This window comes from Lampetra fluviatilis, chromosome 11 (genome assembly GCF_964198595.1).
Source record: "Lampetra fluviatilis chromosome 11, kcLamFluv1.1, whole genome shotgun sequence".
In the NCBI taxonomy this organism is placed as follows: domain Eukaryota; kingdom Metazoa; phylum Chordata; class Hyperoartia; order Petromyzontiformes; family Petromyzontidae; genus Lampetra; species Lampetra fluviatilis.
Genome location: NC_136285.1, coordinates 12302900 through 12320223, shown reverse-complemented (window position 1 = coordinate 12320223; position 17324 = coordinate 12302900). Strand labels below are relative to the sequence as shown.

Genomic DNA, 17324 nt, shown 5'->3' with positions numbered 1-17324 from the left:
TCGTCAGCCGATCGGGCGACACGTGTCACACATTCCGCACGCGGGCGTCGATGCTGTGGTTTTACTCGGCCGGGTGTCCTCCTGATGACGCTCGGGACACGATCCCCGCCCCCTTTGAGTGATGAATGCCAGCGGATCGGACGGCCGTAGTCGACTCGGCAGGCGTCGTTGCCCAAACTCGAACGGATGCCTTCGATTGCGTCGAATGATTTGTTGACGATTCATCGCGACTTTTTGTTTGTTTTGTTTTAATGGCCCCAATGTCAAGGGATTGCTACAGACGCTCGCGGGATATGTTTACTTGAAGAAAACACGTTCGGACCGCAAACTAATTAATCCGAGGAGGAAATAGCTCTCACGATGTTCTTCTCAGTGCGTTTAACTTAAATTAACTGGAGTGAGACAGAGAGAGTGAGAAGCGTTGCATAGAAACAGCCGTTTATAGAATGCCTTGGATATGAATGAAAGCAAAATGCTCGGGGTGCTCATGAACACTTCTAAACGTAGGGCTCAATTATTTCCCGATAACAGCACGGCTGTGTGTGCGTGTGTGTGTGCGTCCGTGTGTGTGAGCGCGTGTGTGTGTGCGTGTGTGTGCGTGTGTGCGCGTGTGCGAATGCGTGTGTGTGCGTGTGTGTGTGCGCGTGTTGGGGAGCGGTAGTGTAGCGGTTAGCGCGCTGCGCTATGAACCTGGCAACCCGAGTTCAATTCCCGCTCACGGCCAACACCAGTGACGATTATCTGAACCGGTCCCGGGCCTCCCCTAGCTCGACTCAGCCTCAAATGAGTACCTCGTGCGATGTGTAAACATCGTCACTGGGGAGACAAAGGCGGCCAGGCCGCCTTTGTCAGCTAATCTGGCTGTGACGGTCCCACCTGATGACGGAGACTTGTGTTGCCTCCGAAACGTCGTGAATTTTGTTTTTATTTTATTTTACTTTCTACGTGACTTTACCGAAAAAAGAAAACAAACCTAAGAAGGCGTGGTGTTGGCCACCCTTCCCCTTCGTGTGCCGTGCTGGCCTTCATAGGTGCTCGCTAACAGCACTTGCCTCTACAATATGTTAAGGCTATACGGGGGGTCTTTGTCTTTGTGTGTGAGTGTGCTCATCGCGGGCATTCTGCCTGTCAACGAAGCGCGTGGAGCAGACTCTTAAAATAAAATAGCGGCAATCAAAATGTCGCACTTGCGCGGTTTCCGGAACTCCACCGAGAGTGGAAATGGAAATTGTTTTCTGCTTTATTTCATTTTGCCACTGATGAGCGCTCCGTGGGAAAAGAAAGAAAAAAAAAGCGGAACTTGCGCGTCCATTTTCATTTGGATGAAAACGGAGTCCACTTATCTCATTTTACGATTCAAAAAGTCTTCCAGACGGGCTGAGGGCAGCGAATCACAGGCAGCAGAGGAGTCATACTCTTAGTTCTTTCGGTAAAGTCACGTAGGTAAAAAAATGAAATGAAAATTAATAAAAAATAAAATGATAAAATAAAAGCAGAGGAGTCGTAGAAGGTCTCGAACGTTGCTTTGCACCCGGGGTCAGGGAGTTCGGCAGCACGGATGTCAGGGAGGCGAGGAATTTCAGACGCGGCCACCAGCAAAGAAGGAGCGACCTCCCATTGAGTTGAGGTTGATTGTGAGTTCTGCCAGAAGGCCATTGTGGAACGTGGAGTGTGGTAAGAGTAACAGGGAGGAAGTGAGGCACTGTCGGAGTCCTGGTCTACAGCTATGAAGCGAGGTGCACACCTCCTGATTCATTCTCCTGCCTCACTCACCTCCAACCCACCCAATTTGTTCATCTGTCCCATCCAGTTATTGACTTGTCCATACACCCATTCACCGTTCAACCATTCATCGATAATCTCATCTAGCCACCTGTTTGTTCCACCACCCATTCATCTTTGTTTCCATCCATTTATTTGTCTATCCGTTTGTATACTCATCTCTATTCCTGTCCATCCTGCACCTATGATTAGCAGGGTTGGCTACGTACGCTGCATAGCAGTTCAAAACCCGTGCATACATGATGGTGCGTGGGATCTTGCAGGACTGCCATGCTTCGGTCTCATTCATGGGGTGCGGGCGAGAGAGTCTGACAGCAACATTCTGCATCAATTGGAGTTTTAAGCGATGTCTGTGATACAACAACTGCGTTGGCCATGCCTACACAAGTATGTCCGTGCGTTGAACCTCTTTCGCACCGTACGTAGCCAACCGCGCTAATCGGAGGTGCGCGGGAAGGAGAACAAACGAAACACACCCAGACGTTGTTCTTTGCGACGCCATAGAGCTGTGGTTCTTAACCTTTACTGCGAAGCAAGTTGTGCGTACGTTCCCGTGCTCAAGTTGTCTCTTCGATTATTTAGCTGCTAAAATAAAAATCTGGCCGTGTCTCGCAATCTCCCCTCCCTCAAAGGGCATCGCTCGCACCCCCAGGGGGTGCAGCGTGCACCCCAGGTTAAGAAGAAAAAGAGGAACAGGAGGAACAATTAAAAGACCCACCACTGGCAATAGAGAATTGTGTTGCAGTAGTCAGGGCGAGCGGTGATGATTGCACGAACGAGGGGTCGCCCCCCGGCAGACGGGGGCAAGGAAATTTCGCACGCGGGAGTTGTGGCGATGGTGGCGCGTCGGATGCGGGAGCAGTTTTGCTTGCGGGCAGGACACGGGGGCAGTGCCGTCGTTGGCACGCGGCGAGTGGCGACATGTCAACTCGCACATCGCCTCCGCGTATCGCCAGCATGAGCGTTCGCGTGTCGCCGCATTTGTCATCGTTCTTCCTCTAGAGCAGAGTGGCATCATCATCATTATTGTTCATCCTCCACTGCCGTCCCAGAGGGCTGATGACACCGCCCGCGTGCCCGCCCGCGCGGTTGCGCAAAAACGTTGAATCTGAAAATGCGGACGTTGTATTGTGTCTCGCCTTCCTTCCTCCACGACGTCGAAGAGACGAAATGCAACGAGGTACACATGTGTTAGGAGTTTCACGTGGCCAAGCACACGCGCAGTGATTCCCAGCACGCACACACCCACGCACCCACCCACCTACCCACGTCCACCCACCCACGCACGCACTCACGCATGCATGCACCCACCCACGCACGCACCCACGCCTACCCATCCATCTACCCACGCCCACCCACGCCCACCCACGCACGCACGCACTCACGCATGCATGACCCACGCATGCACCCACGCATGCACCCGCCCACCGACGCACCCACCCACGCACCCACACACGCACCCGCCCACGCACCCACACACTAAGGCATACACGCACCCACGCATCATTTGCACCGCAGAGCGAGCCCCGGCACACACTGCCTTGTGGCAATCCGGTGCGCACGGACGCACCTCCACGCCCTCAAGTCTGCGCCCTTCCCTTGACGGGCAAATGCAGGGCAGTGACGTCGACCTTATGAGCTTGCACCGCAGGCTTGACGACACGTGAAGGTCGTGCACTTCAATGCATGCACAATATTCATCCGCCTTATCCAGACCACCCCCTCAAAAGAACTGCTTGTGTGCCGACTCCAAAGAGTTGAGAAATCACGGCTCATCCCCAACAAACAGGCCGCGGCGAAACAAAGACAGAACCACCATCGGTTTCATCCTCGTGAGGACTCATCAGTAACCAAACATCCATAATAGTAACCGACCAGTCATCAATGTTCGCTGCTGCCACGTACCTCTGGGAGCCCCGTGAATGGAGAGGGCTTGTTGTACCTTGACACTTTGGGGACCTCCATTCGCGCAAGTCAAATCTGTTGTAATTTACGGATTCAAATGTATGGATGTTGAACTTCTTTCGCGCCGTATGTAGCCACCCGTGCTAATCGGAGATGCGGGGGAAGGACAGCAAACTATGTTGATTTGAAGCTTTCGTGACTGCAGTAATCCATAATCCAGCAGTGGAACTGCTGGATTATTTTTTTTCTGCCTGAGGACGACCGCTTGTGTTGCGATCGAAACGTCGTGATATATTATTATTATTTTTTTTCTACGTGACTTTACCGAAATAACCAAAGAGCATGACAACACACTAAACATAAAAGAGCAGTTCTATAGAAATGCGTTTTCAACCTATGCGAGTCTCTTGGTCTCTATGTGTGAGTAAGCCTCTGTATGAGTCTATGAGTCTCGATAAGTCTGTGGGTGTGTGTGAAGCTGAGTCTCTATGTGAGTGTGGGTGTCAACGTGAGTTTGTGGGTCTGAGTCTGTGGCTCACGATGCATATACGCTGAACTCCTTTCACACCGTACGTAGCCACGCGTGCCAATTGCAAAGCTCGGGCGAAGGACAACAAACTCGACACAGAAATGCAGCTTCCAAAAGAAACGAGTGATCGCAGGGCTTGAATTTTCGCCACGTGGCAGAGCCGTCGACGCGCTGGGTTCGTTGCGGCTCGAACGTCGCCGCGTGACCTCGTCCGTGTTGAAGGTCACCGGTAGCGCGCACGGCTCCATTGAGGTCCTTGTGAGCCCTCGGCACTTCTGTTTCGTCGGCCTTCGGTGATAACTTTCCTCCAGTTGGTACTGCCGCTGTCGCATGTCACTACCACCGCGGCTGTCACTCCGCTTGTTTCTCAGGCGTACTTCGTCCAGCCGCTGAACAGATGTCGTGACTGCTGGCACGTTCATTATTTAGTTTGTGGCCGAATTCGATGGCAGTGCGCTGTGGTGCCGCGGATAAGCAGATACATATATTCATTCATGCTATATAAATATATTCATTCAAGAAGATATCTTTGTTACATTTTTTAAAATCATACATACATACAAACAAAAACAAAAACGTGGTAAATTCTTTTGTAGGCCCTTTAGTTTCCCTAAGCCCTGGGCACAGTACCTATTAGATAATACGCCGAGGTCGCGCGCGTAATCTTTAGGCTCGATACGACAAACGAGAATTGAAAGCGAACGTGGCGGTGCCGCGGCCGCTATTCGATTTACGGGAAAGAGAGCTCCGGCGAGAGTCAATTTTTCACCGGCGAAGTCTTCATCACAGCTTATTGGCAGAATGGGGCTCTGATCGAGATATTTTTTTTCTTCAAATAGATCTTGCAGTCGGGGGGTTTTATGAATTCCACGTGAGGTCTGATTTGCCGAATCGATTTCTGGACTCGCGCCCACGCTACCTGGCTCCGTTGTGATTGATCCGGCAGCGGGGGCCCCCTATTTGGAAAACCCTGAAAATCCACTTCGGCTTCGGGCGTCGTGTAATGGCGTTTCCCACGTTCAGAGTATTGCGAGAGTAATTTCTCATATGACGGTGGGTAAATCAGCCAGAATTACAGGTCGACCGGCAGGCAGGCTTGCTCGGAAATAAATATAGAAAGCGTGCACTCACTCGGCCAGCCAAGTAATTCTCTAATGCATTTCACTTGTCAACTTTCATCTGATGTGCCCTTGATCTGTGAATGAGACATTGTGATCAAATTTATATTATCGTTTTTCTTTTTTTCTCCGCAACGACGCTACTTACTACGTCGTGTTATGCGTTATATAATTCTAGATTTGAAGCTTTCGTGACTGCAATGAATCATATTCTTAGGTTTTTTTCGGTAAAGTCACGTAGGTAAAACATCAAAATTTTTGTTTTATTTTATTTTCATTAATTTTGATGTTTTACCTACGTGACTTTACCGAAAAAACCTAAGAATACGTTATATAATTGTGTGTCGAACTATGAACCTATATCTTAAAGAGACGGTACTTGCCTATAACAAAGACAAAGACCCCCATATAGCCTTAACAAACTGTTGGGGCAAGTGCTGTTAGCGAGTACCTATGAAGGCCGGCACGACACTCGAGGCAGGTGCGTCACCAACACCACGCCCAGCCGCCTTTGTATCCCTAGTGGCGATATTTACACATCGCACCAGGTACTCAATTGAGACTGAGTCGACCTAGCGGAGGCCCAGGACCGGCTCATATAATCGTCACTGTTATGCCTGGCAGTTCACCGGCATTGACCGAAGCAGGCTTCAGTCTGCTTGCTAGATACCGTGTGATGAAACCGAGCCACAATTTTCTTGCGAGGAACCAATACTGCCGAATTTACGCACTGCCCTGAAGGGCGAGGGACCAATGGGTTGGGTCGAAACACCTGGAGGGATGGATATATGAAGGAGGCATATCGTGTGTTATTTTTTTCACAGCGACACTATTGATTATAATTTTTATATGATATGATATGTCCGAAATCACGAACGCTGATGGCAGGGAAGAAAAGGTGAAACGTAGCTCGAATACATTTGGAGGACATGTTCACTAAATCTTCACAAAGAAATGAAACACTTCAATCGCGCAATTATGCCCCAAGCATTCCTCAATTTAAAAAAAGGGGGCATCGGCGAATAAAACCGAACAGGAACTGAAACGCGTGGAGAGAAGAACTGAGAGGTTTATGTTTGGAGTTCGTGAGAGGCGGAAAAACGCACGGATCAGAGAACGAACAGCGTCGAGAAATCATATCAACAAAATTACATCTCTGGCACCTCCAATTAGCACGGCTGGCTACGTACGGTGCTAAAGAAGTTCCACATCCGTACAAAACTGAGCGGGCTTGGGCAGGATTTATCATGAAGGGACAGTGAACGAGGGCCATGGATAATGATGATGAAGTAGCAGCCAATGATGATGACAGCGATGTTATGTGCTGTATGTATGTTGAACTTCTTTCGCACCGTACGTAGCCAACCGTTCTTATCGGACAGCGATGAGACGAGTTGACGTGCTTGGGGAGCGAGATGGATGGTTGCGGCGCAAACACATGGGGGATTGGTGGCGGCGTCTTGTGGAAGGCCTTAATCCAGCAGTGGAGGGACTCACGGCTGCTGATGATAATGATGACGATGATTAATACACGCTTACATAGCGTCAAGCAGAATTAGACCTTTCAACTGAGCGAGATGATGCAAAAATACGGTTGATTGTGGTGCTGTGTTTACATCACGAATATAAAACCAATTGTCCCGTTTAAGTCATTTAAATGGGTGATCGGGGGGCTGGCAGTCGTCAGTGCTGCCTCCTTGAGCCTCTTGGGCCCTGATGCTTTTGCTTGCCTCGCGTGTGCCTCGCGGTCGCCACCACCACCACTACCCCCACCACCACCACCACTACCCCCACCACCACCACCACTACCCCCACCACCACCACCGACACCGACGGGTGCGATGTCATTGTGGCCGTGCAGGCCAGGGCCACCAGCTCCCCTGCGCGTGACATAACGTCACCCGACAAGGCGCCGAGGGTGACTTCCCCGTGGTAAGTAAATCACGTTAGGGAACCGCACGAGAGTTAACGAGTTGATAACAGACCCTAACCCCACCACCATGCCACCCAGAGACAGGGTGCCCCCCCACCCCTCCACTCCCCCACGTTAGTGTAGCAGGTAGCGTGCGGCGCTACGAACCCCGGCAACCCGAGTTCGATTACCCGCTCGCGGCGATCGCTGGTGACGATGATCTGAACCGGTCCTGGGCCTCCCCTAGGTCGACTCGGCCTCAAACAAGTACCTGGTGCGGTATGTAGTAAACATCGTCACTGGAGAGACAAAGGCGACCGGGCGTGGTGTTGGCCACCTACCCCCTCGTGTGCCGTGTCGGCCTTCATAAGTGCTGCTCGCTAACAGCACTTACCCCAACAGTCTGTCAAGGCTATACGGGGGATCTTTGTCTTTGGCCCCCATTACCCCCCACCCCCCAAGCCTGCACCCCCCCCACCCACCCCTTCCCAATATTTATGTGGTGCTCTGTGCAATGAAGCGTGGAGAGATGGCACGCTGAGACGGCAAGAGAGACACGTGGATGAGAGAATATTCACAAATTATTTACTGTTAAGAAGCGTAAGTGGCGCTGGCGAAGGGCACGTTTCTAGATGGCACGATGGCCCGGTGTCGAGACTAATGACGGATTGGCAGCCCAAGGATGGAACATGCGCGAGATGACATCCGCTGTGGGTTTGGAGCTATGATATCGGCCCCTGTGCAGGTGCTAAACGGATTGTGACATCGGAATATCATGAAGGATAGTGACGGTTTCCAGAGGCATTCATGCAGAAGTGGATAGATCTTGGCTTATGAAGGTTTATGATGCCCTGCCGAGGATTAATCATGGGTTGTCTCGTTTACATTGTAGCGACAAGATTGAACAAATATATCGGCAACATAATTAAATTAACAATAAGTTTCAGATGTTCGTCAATTCACTGCTGTATGGAATGACACGTGGGTCTCTCGAGGTGTCTGACCATACTTCTCCACGCTGGTAAGTGCGATTTGGTGGATGGGGAGCCCAGATCCAGTTCAGATGTTGCTCGCCGCTGATGTGAGCCATGGCGCACATCAGCGGCGTTCATGCACCACTCATGCCCCACTCTACTTCTCAGCGACATCAAACATCGACTGAATTTGAGCATCTCTATTGATTTCGAAAGAGTCGTTGTAGCCATGATGAAATCCACACTCATATAGCGTGGATGAGTCTGTCTAGATGACCAGGATTGTTGAACTCTTACAAAACCTCCGATCAGCACTGTTGGCTTCGTACGGTGCGAAAGAAGTTCAACATTAATACATACACAACAGTACTCACAGTGTGATCAATTTAATTCACGCTGGAATAATATAATGGCGATGGATGATGGTGATTGACAGATGTTAATTGATGTTTAAATATTATAATGATCATGACCATGACTGGGATGATGCGAATACTTAGGATGACGATGATTGAGATGATGATGATTGACATGCGATGATGATGATGATGACGATAGAGAGATGATGAACATGGCTGCTGATAACGACAGTTGCTTCCCATAGTGGGCGACATTTCAACCCAGTTGTTGGATCATTCACGTTCGAGCTCCCTCCATAGCAAACAAAAACATTATCGGTGTCACGGTTCGATGTTAACGCCCCACAATTCGACGTCGCAATGCGATCTTGTTCTTATAAGCTGCCGCCGCCACCATCCGATTCACAGCGCTTCATGCGCTCGAACCCAGATGACCGAGACTCAGGGGCGAGGAGGCTGACGCGTCAAACGCGACGGGGTTCATCTCCCGAGCGCAGACGCCCGAGAGAGCGGTAGCGCCACTGCCACGACCATTCACCGCGTCGTCGTGACAGCGTTGCTATTGATAATTGTTTTTTTACCCTTCTATCTGGCAACAAAACTGACACCTTTTTTACGAGGAGTCATGTTTGCATAAACCCTTTTGGCGTCATCTAGTCCAACCCATGTGAGACTAGGCTCTAAGGAAAGCTGTCTCGGGTGTGGACCAATCAACTTCAAGGACAGTGCATACATTATCATAGTTATGTTTTTTGCTTGCATTATGACTGCAGGTATTGTGGTCTATGCAAACATGACTCCTCGTAAAAAAGGTGTCAGTTTTGTTGCCAGATTAAAGGGTAAAAAACCAATTATCATATTTTTTACTGGCAAATGAGGTTCCAATGGAGCCTTGCTATTGTTAATATAACTGGCCTTGCGTTCAGGTGTCGAGTTCACATGTATCTCTCCTCGCCTGTCACGCGCTAATCCAGCAATGATTAGAAGTGCCTCAATGGATTAAACAGCCATTATTATGACGAAGGGTGAGGTAGGAGTGTCCAAGGAGGACAGGGGTGGCGATGCGACGGTTAGCGGCACTCCACTGAGGGTTGAACCCGGTGACCGAGTTCAATTCCTGGCCACGGCGAACGTCAGTGGTGAGTGAAATTCGAACTGATCCTGGGCAGCTCCTCGCCAACTCGCACTGACTAGCCAGCGTTATAAGTTGAAATTATAATCATTACAAGTAGTAGGGATGATTACTTTTGTTTATCCAGGGAAGCCTCACTGAGTCCCAAGAATATTTTGTTTCTGGAGTATCCAGTCTTAAGCTCTCGCAGTGAGCGAGACGATTGCGACATGTGTGTGTGTGGTTTTTTTTCTCCCAAATTGAGTAATTTAGCGGATAATCTTTTATAATTTGGCAAAAAAAACTATTTGAGCAGCCTTCATCCAGCGGCGGTTTGACAAAGAGCCGCTAATGAATTGTCGCTTCGCTCAGCGGTCGCCAAAATATGCTGACGTCGGTACAATTCGTACAATGCGAGGCCCTCGCTGTCTCGGGCAAATTGCAGGAATTGTTCGTGCAAGGTCTTGGGCATTGGCTTTTTGCCCATTGTTAGTTCGGAATAATTAGCCGATGATTGAAATGTGATTAGGTATTTTAAGTACAAAAAAATCCTTTCATTATTATGTTATTTGCATAGCCATGTTCTCAGCAACACAGCACTCGGATGCAGAAAGAGAATTAACAAAATGTAATAGTTTTTTTTATCTATAATAAAAAAAAACGTACATTTGTAGTTATTTGCTAATTTTCATTCAAATTGTGCTGTCAGTATTAAACCCTCATAGATCAGTGCAACGCTGCATGGTAGAGAATGGCCTGCGGAAGCAGATTTCACAGAGCTACTTCTGAGCAGTCGTACGCTCCTGCATCTAGGCTCTCCGCCTTCCCCAATCCACGCTGACCGGCCTGGTGAAGGATGCTCAACGAAACCCCACGACGCACACGGTATCGAGGATACCCTCATCCCCACAGTGGACCGACGAAAGTGTTGCACACCGGCATGTTGCTGCTACGTCTTGTATTCAGGGATGCTCATGTGGTATTCATAATGGGGAGGGGAACGTAGATTGTTTTTGTACGAGGGCCTTGGTCAAAAGAGAAATGCGAGTGTCCACTGCTGGATCGGAGCAAGCGTGCCACATGGCTTGTGTGTCGGACTGAAAGCCACTCAGTTTCCAATGTCCATCGAGCTCACATGCTGCATCTCATCTGAAGGGAAAAACGTTGATTTTGTCACACACAAAAAAAAAGTATTTCTCAGCTACTGCGACGTATTTAGTTTTGTTGTTGTCTTGTTTCTCATTTAAGGACGGCAAGTCCATTGCTGGATTCACACACAGCGCATCATCTAATTGATATGCATTTGGGGCATGCGTGTGGCAAGTTGAGATTGCCAAGCCTATCAGAGGTGTTGGCCGCTAACGAGCAAACACCAGCCGAAGCTGTCTGAAGTGCAAATGATCACCCAAGGATTCATAGTTTGTGATTGAGTGCAGCATTGTGTAAGGTAGCTCCATTTGCAGGAATAACAGGTGCTCTTCCTCTGTAAACCTGAAGCGCGTTCCTATTTTCAGTGATGTAAGATTCAGTGTGGAGGGGTACAGTGTGAGTACTACCACATCGTCCAAGATGTCTGGCCGATGTGGACGATTTATACCAGGGGTCGGCAACCAAAATAACAAGAAGAGCCATTTCTTTCCAATTCGGTACAAAATTCAGTATTTCAAGAGCCGCAATGCATCTATGTACATACGTACATATCGTCAAGAAGCAGCCCGTAAAGAGCCGCATGCGGCTCCGGAGCCGTAGGTTGCCGACCCCTGATTTAGACGAAGTACCCTCTCACGGGGCTGTCTACAGCTCTCTGCAACGTAGGTTTCGTCAGCATTGCCTTGAAGCAAGCAATTGCAGGGCTCCACCTTTACATTTACCGTTTGCCGAGAAGGTCTTCGTCATTTAAATTTCACGCATTAATCAAATTGCGCAGCCGTCCCCGGACACGTGAGTTCGGACTGCCCTGCAAAAATTTCCACGCCCATATCTCTCGTTTATCACATTATACCGACAATGAAACCAAAAATTACACTGTGGACAAAATATCATTAAAAAAACAAGTTGAAAATATATCGTCCTCATATATATATCATCATTCACATTATTTTTTTTGTATTACTTTTCCGTGCATAATTTTAGTTGCATTGGTTCAACACAAGTGTAGTGACTTACTCGGAGACGCTAAGACTTTGAGGCACTTCTTCTATTCAACGGAGCACCCTTTGCACAACACACACCCTACGCTGGTAGACACTCTTCTGTCGCCCGCTTGTACACAACTCTACGTGCTTTGCTATCCTATACACAACACGTGCCGTCCAACACCGACGGTGCTGAACCGAGACAGCCAACGACTATCTAGCAGCGCAATATCGAGTGAGGACGACAGCGACGATGGCGACGATCTTCAACATGCACGACGAGGATTGCACTCCAAACGACAGCCCCGAGCTCTCACTCAGGGCCCCCTTTTATGCTCCCAGCGTGGCTTGGCTCCGCCCCGGGCCACGCCCCCTTGCTAGAACCTACCAGTGGGTTCTCGGGCTTCCCCCACATGCCCCTTCTGTAACATTTTCCCCAGATATCACCTCTGGTGTATCACGTGACCTGCTGACGTCAGGGCTGCTGTAAGCTGCAGATCCCCTTCCCCGCCAGCAGCCAACGCTATGCTGCTACATTACTTAGTCTATGCCACTACACAAGTGTAAAGAAGCTCCTTCGAGACGTCCATTTTGTGTAAGTAGAATCTTTATTTCTAATGACCGTCCATAAATGACGTCACGCACCTGGGGGGGGGGCGGGGTCAGACATTTGTAACGATGTGTGACGAGCAGGGGTTGAGAAATGTGACGTCATATTAAATTGCGCAACTTTAAATAAATATAGACAACACGTTCTACTTAATGAAATATACGTTTTAATAAATGTTTTCTCCTACAACATCAGAGTGCAGCGCCACATTAAATACGCACTACAATGACAATAGTTTAAAGCGATTTGGAGAATGTTTTATTTTTTTGTGACGTCATATTTGAGGGGGGGGGGGTCTGACTTTTTGTGACGTCGTGTGACGAAGGGGGGGGGGGGTCAAAAATCGTCCAAAATCGCGTAATATCATTTATGGACGGTCCCTAAGGTCAACGTAGTTGGCTCTTAGTTCAGCGCTGTCAGCGTCAGACGGTTATCGTTGTGTTGTAGGCTAGCAACCAGTGTAGAGTTGCGTTGAAACGAGAGACAGAGCGTTGTGTGACAGCAGAGAGTATGTAACAGTATGCTCGGTATTTAATTAAAGAATTGCCTCCAAGAAGTTACGTCTCCAAGTCAGTTACTACACAAGCAAACTCTGGACCGGCTTTGACGCACCGTGTCTCGTCAGTGGCAAAGTTCAGACTTGCTTGAATCAGTGCCTGTGAGATGCCAGATGTTATTAGCTCTTTAAGACACGGGCCCGAATATATAACACGAAATTATCATGAAAGTCATTGTGGAGATCAATAAGTAACAAAATAAATAAGCGGATAATATATCGCCGTCATATATTTGTCCCTGCACGTATTCTTTTTATTGTTGAAATTGAGTTAAAAATAAATGTTCACTCGAGTTTATCCTATCCACATGGTGCCGGTGGTGGCTTTGATGTTGACAAAATAAATCCTGAGCCTAAAGCTTCTCAACTTTGATATTAAAGAGAGTGGCTGCTATTGATTGCATTGTTGTAAAGCCCCTATATAAGTGTTTGCTAATCGGTTTGCCTGTCTGGGCCGCGGAGAGCTGTTATTCTGACCGTCAATTCAGCAGGAACCATTTTGCCACCGCGGCTGAAAGACGGTATCTCCACAGTAGTAGCGATCGGCGAAAGAAAATCAAGCAAATGATTAGGTTTCCCTAAGTAGCTCAAGAGGCCCCAAATTCGTGAGAAAAAATCAGGGTGGAATCGAATATCAGCTCAATCCTAATCAACATAACAATCTCACGAATGCACGATGCCAATTAATCTGTCTCATTTCTATATAATTTACATATCTCTTTAATCTCACTAAATTTTATATTTATGTTTAAATTTCGATTTAAAGCTTTCGTGACTGCAGGGATTCATATTCTTGGTTCTTTCGGTAAAGTCACGTAGAATGGAAATAATAAAATAATAAAAATAAAACATAATAAAGTAAATTTGCTTCACTCCACTACATCGCTATCTTGTCTAAATCTCTTCTGCCATCTGACTAGGGATATCATTGTTTTTAAATATCAAAGGAGGCCTCCCAAATAAATTTCTGCTCAGGGCCCCCCTAACGTCGCTGCCAGTCTGCCTTGCAATGATGGGGTTAGGTGGCGCTGCGAGACTCGGGCCTAGTGGGAAAAGCTTTTATTGTTACTGAAAGAAAAAAAAGTTTAAATCCGCGGAAGTGGAATTCTATTGCAATTTAATTAAATCACCATGCGTCGCGAAACATCGGGAACGCTTTTTTTCCGCCCGAATGTTTCCCCGTCCTTTGAGCAGGTACCGTGTCCCATGTGGCACGCGGCCAGAAAACCAGCCAACCTTTTACTGGCTAGCGTAGCGCTCACAAAATACGGCAACTAATTTCAGCGCACATTTAAGTCAGAGTTCAAGACAACATCATTTTAACGCTACCTCTCTGACCTCTCTATTTATGTGCCCGAAAACATCACCTATTATAAGAAAAAAAAAATTCAGGCCACGTACTTTTTCCTTTTCTATGGGATTGTACACCACTGCCAATGCGATATAACCAAATAATTTGATTCAATTATCAGTGAAGGCACTTTAACCTAGTAAGATGATTTAACCGACTCGGAAAATTGAAGGGAGATTTTAACGTTAACAATTGTATTGTAATTATAAATTGTCTTGCTGTGACCGAGTGTGATTACCTGCAAATCAAATCACCGATTGAAGTGCTTCATCATCGTAACGGTTAGCAATAGAACGGCGCGCGCAACATTACACTGTGACGAACGAATCTCACAGGCGCACAAATGTTGATATTAATATTTTTAAATAGATTATTTGCAATTGCGTTTTTTCTCTGCTGTCCAATTTTTTCAGTGCATGTCCTCCCCCCCCCCATCCGTGTTTTTGTGCGCAGGGTCCGTGACAGCGATCGGCAGCGTGAGCTCCCCTCGTCTCTGACCATAATTCCCACAACCAACACATCTTCGTCTCCCGCTAATTGTCCTTGTCTCTCCCGCTAATTATCCCCGTCCCGAAAGGCAACAATTAGATATTTCGGACAAAGAGACTGCGAAGACCGCTCTCAAAAACAACAACCCCCTCCCCCCGCCGCAGACATACAATCACCCCGTTCTTTAAATATGCAAGACGTTCACAGTCGCTGCAAGTCCAAATTATTATAATTTAATGCTGGAATGTAAGAGCGACGCTATGCGATAAATAAATAAATATTGGATTTTTAACAAAAAACGCTTTATTGACATAACAAAAATCCGAGGAAAGTTTGTAGAATTATTCTGATGAAATAACTTTGACGAGCGTTGACGTGCCCTAAATATTCGGCGCCGGTCCCTTTGCAAATAAACTTGGAAGAAATCATTTCGTTTCTATATCCTTATTTTTTTCCTCTCGCCACCCTCCGACTAAACACATCCGAGTTCCTTTGAAGAGCGCGGGAGGCAATAAAGAGGCTTAACCATGAATTTCCTGAGAAGACGTCTATCCGACAGCAATTTCATGGCCAACCTGCCCAACGGCTACATGATGGACCTGCAGAGGCCAGACCCGGCACAGGCCCCGCCTCCCTCCGTGTCACCATCGGGGGGCCCGGCACAGCCAGGTGGCGGTGGCGGCAGCGGCGGCGGTGGCGGTAGCGGCGGCGGTGGCACCACCGGGGCCGGAGTGGGCCCTGCTGGATCTGCCGCTGCCACTTCAGGCGCGGCGCCCCCAGCGGCGTCCGTGTCGCCCGCAGCGCAGTCGCCCGCCACGCCGCAGCCAGGAGAGCAGCGCCGCCTGTCCCAGTCGTCCGGAGGTGAGATGAGATCCGACGCCCACGACGGTGCCGGATATATATCGATCGCAGTCGGCTATCGATTTGTCCAGAGTAAATGTGGCAGGTGGTGGCGGTGGGTGGGGAGGGGGCAAAGAAAGACGCTGCTCGCAGACTACCGTTGATAATGCCCTGGTGCACGATGCAAGTCACATTTCAAAAGCATGGGCGTGAGGCTTTATTGGGACGAGATGAAAGAAAAATCCGAGGAAGTATTTGTGGAATTATTGTGGTGAAAGAACTTTCACGGCAGGCAACATGCCCTACATAATCAGCGCCGTTCCCTTTGAAAACCAGTGAGCTAGCCACGAGTTTTGTTTGTATGTTGAAATTATTTCGCACCGTACGCCGGAGCCAACCGTGCTAATCGGAGTTTTATATATCGGTGCCAATTAACTGACACAGCTCGTGCCGATCTCAGCCTTTGCCTTGTTGTCAAAATTTGATTAGGGCCCAAAAAATTGTCTCTTTGTCCCATTGTGGCACATTTTATGCTGCTCGTTTGCGTTTTCTCAAAATTCAAACGTGGAATTCGCCACAAGTACGTGTGGTTAATGCAGACGTAATGCCTTGCAAACCAGGTATCTATTTGTTATGTGAACATCTTAACACCTCCTGTTGTATTTCCAGAAAGGGTTAAACCTATTCTTATGTTTCATCAGTTTGGATACTGGCAAAAAGGTCCCATAGATTTAAAAAAAAAATCACCCACACGCGAGACAGCCAGCATGCCCACAGCATCTTACACACACACACAGCGCTAAGTTCGTCAACCAATTATATAGAGGTATGATGCTTTCACCTTACCACAATAATAATAACAACAAAACAAAAGATTACAGAGTAGTTTTTTTCTTTCTCACTGACAGATGGGCGACTCGTCGCTGTAATCATCTCGGTTGCCAGCAGCCTCTTATCTCCGCGCCTGCAGCCCCCCCCCCCCGCTGGCATTTTTTTGGCACCACGTTGTTTTTTTTATTGTTTTGACCACTCGCCCTGAAATTTTAGACCTCAACATCGGCGGCATCTATCTTCCAAAACGCCAATAATGGGCATCAGTAAATGGAGGAGGGCCCCCCGCTGAGCGCTGGGCTGCCAACACTTGTCACGGCTCTAGGTGCGGTTTCTCTCACGGGAAGGCCGCACGCTCGAAGCGCAGAGCCCCACGCTCATTGTCGCCAACTGCCGTTGGCGGTGGATGCGGTGGAGGTGGAGGGGGGGCAAGGAGGGGCTATGGCGAGGGGGCGGGGCTATTCACCCCCAAGACAGACTGGTGGGAGCGGGGCATATAACAGATTGTGCCACTCCTCACTCAAAATACCTTTGGGACAGGGATCAGGAATAAGTAAAAAATAACGTTGTCAACTTTCTCAGTTTTTTTTTTTGACCGGACTCTCTAGGTTTTGTGACCTTGCTGCGCTGTATGCGTTCCATGCCTCCCGCAGGAAATTTGAATTTAATGTGCACGTTGTTAAATGTAAATGAGACTTGCTCTAACACATTACTGAGTATTACCAATTCAAAGATGTGGATGTTCTCCCACCTCTCCCAAGACATCTGGCCAGTGGAGCGGCTCCCTAAAGCTTCCTTCTCAGCAAGCAAAGTCTCGATTTC

At 48.3% G+C, this 17324-nt stretch overlaps 1 protein-coding gene across 4 annotated transcripts in view; it reads left to right on the top strand.

Moving 5' to 3' along the window:
* The window catches only part of LOC144934823 (synapsin-2-like), a 113669-nt gene that overhangs the window by 32146 nt on the left and 64199 nt on the right, over positions 1-17324 (top strand). For all 4 annotated transcript variants that reach the window (XM_078861016.1, XM_078861019.1, XM_078861017.1 and 1 more), the window contains exon 2: positions 14796-15692. In XM_078861016.1, the coding sequence (XP_078717142.1) occupies positions 15359-15692 (334 nt within the window). In that variant the 5' untranslated portion in view covers positions 14796-15358. The remainder of the gene's footprint in view (positions 1-14795; positions 15693-17324) is intronic.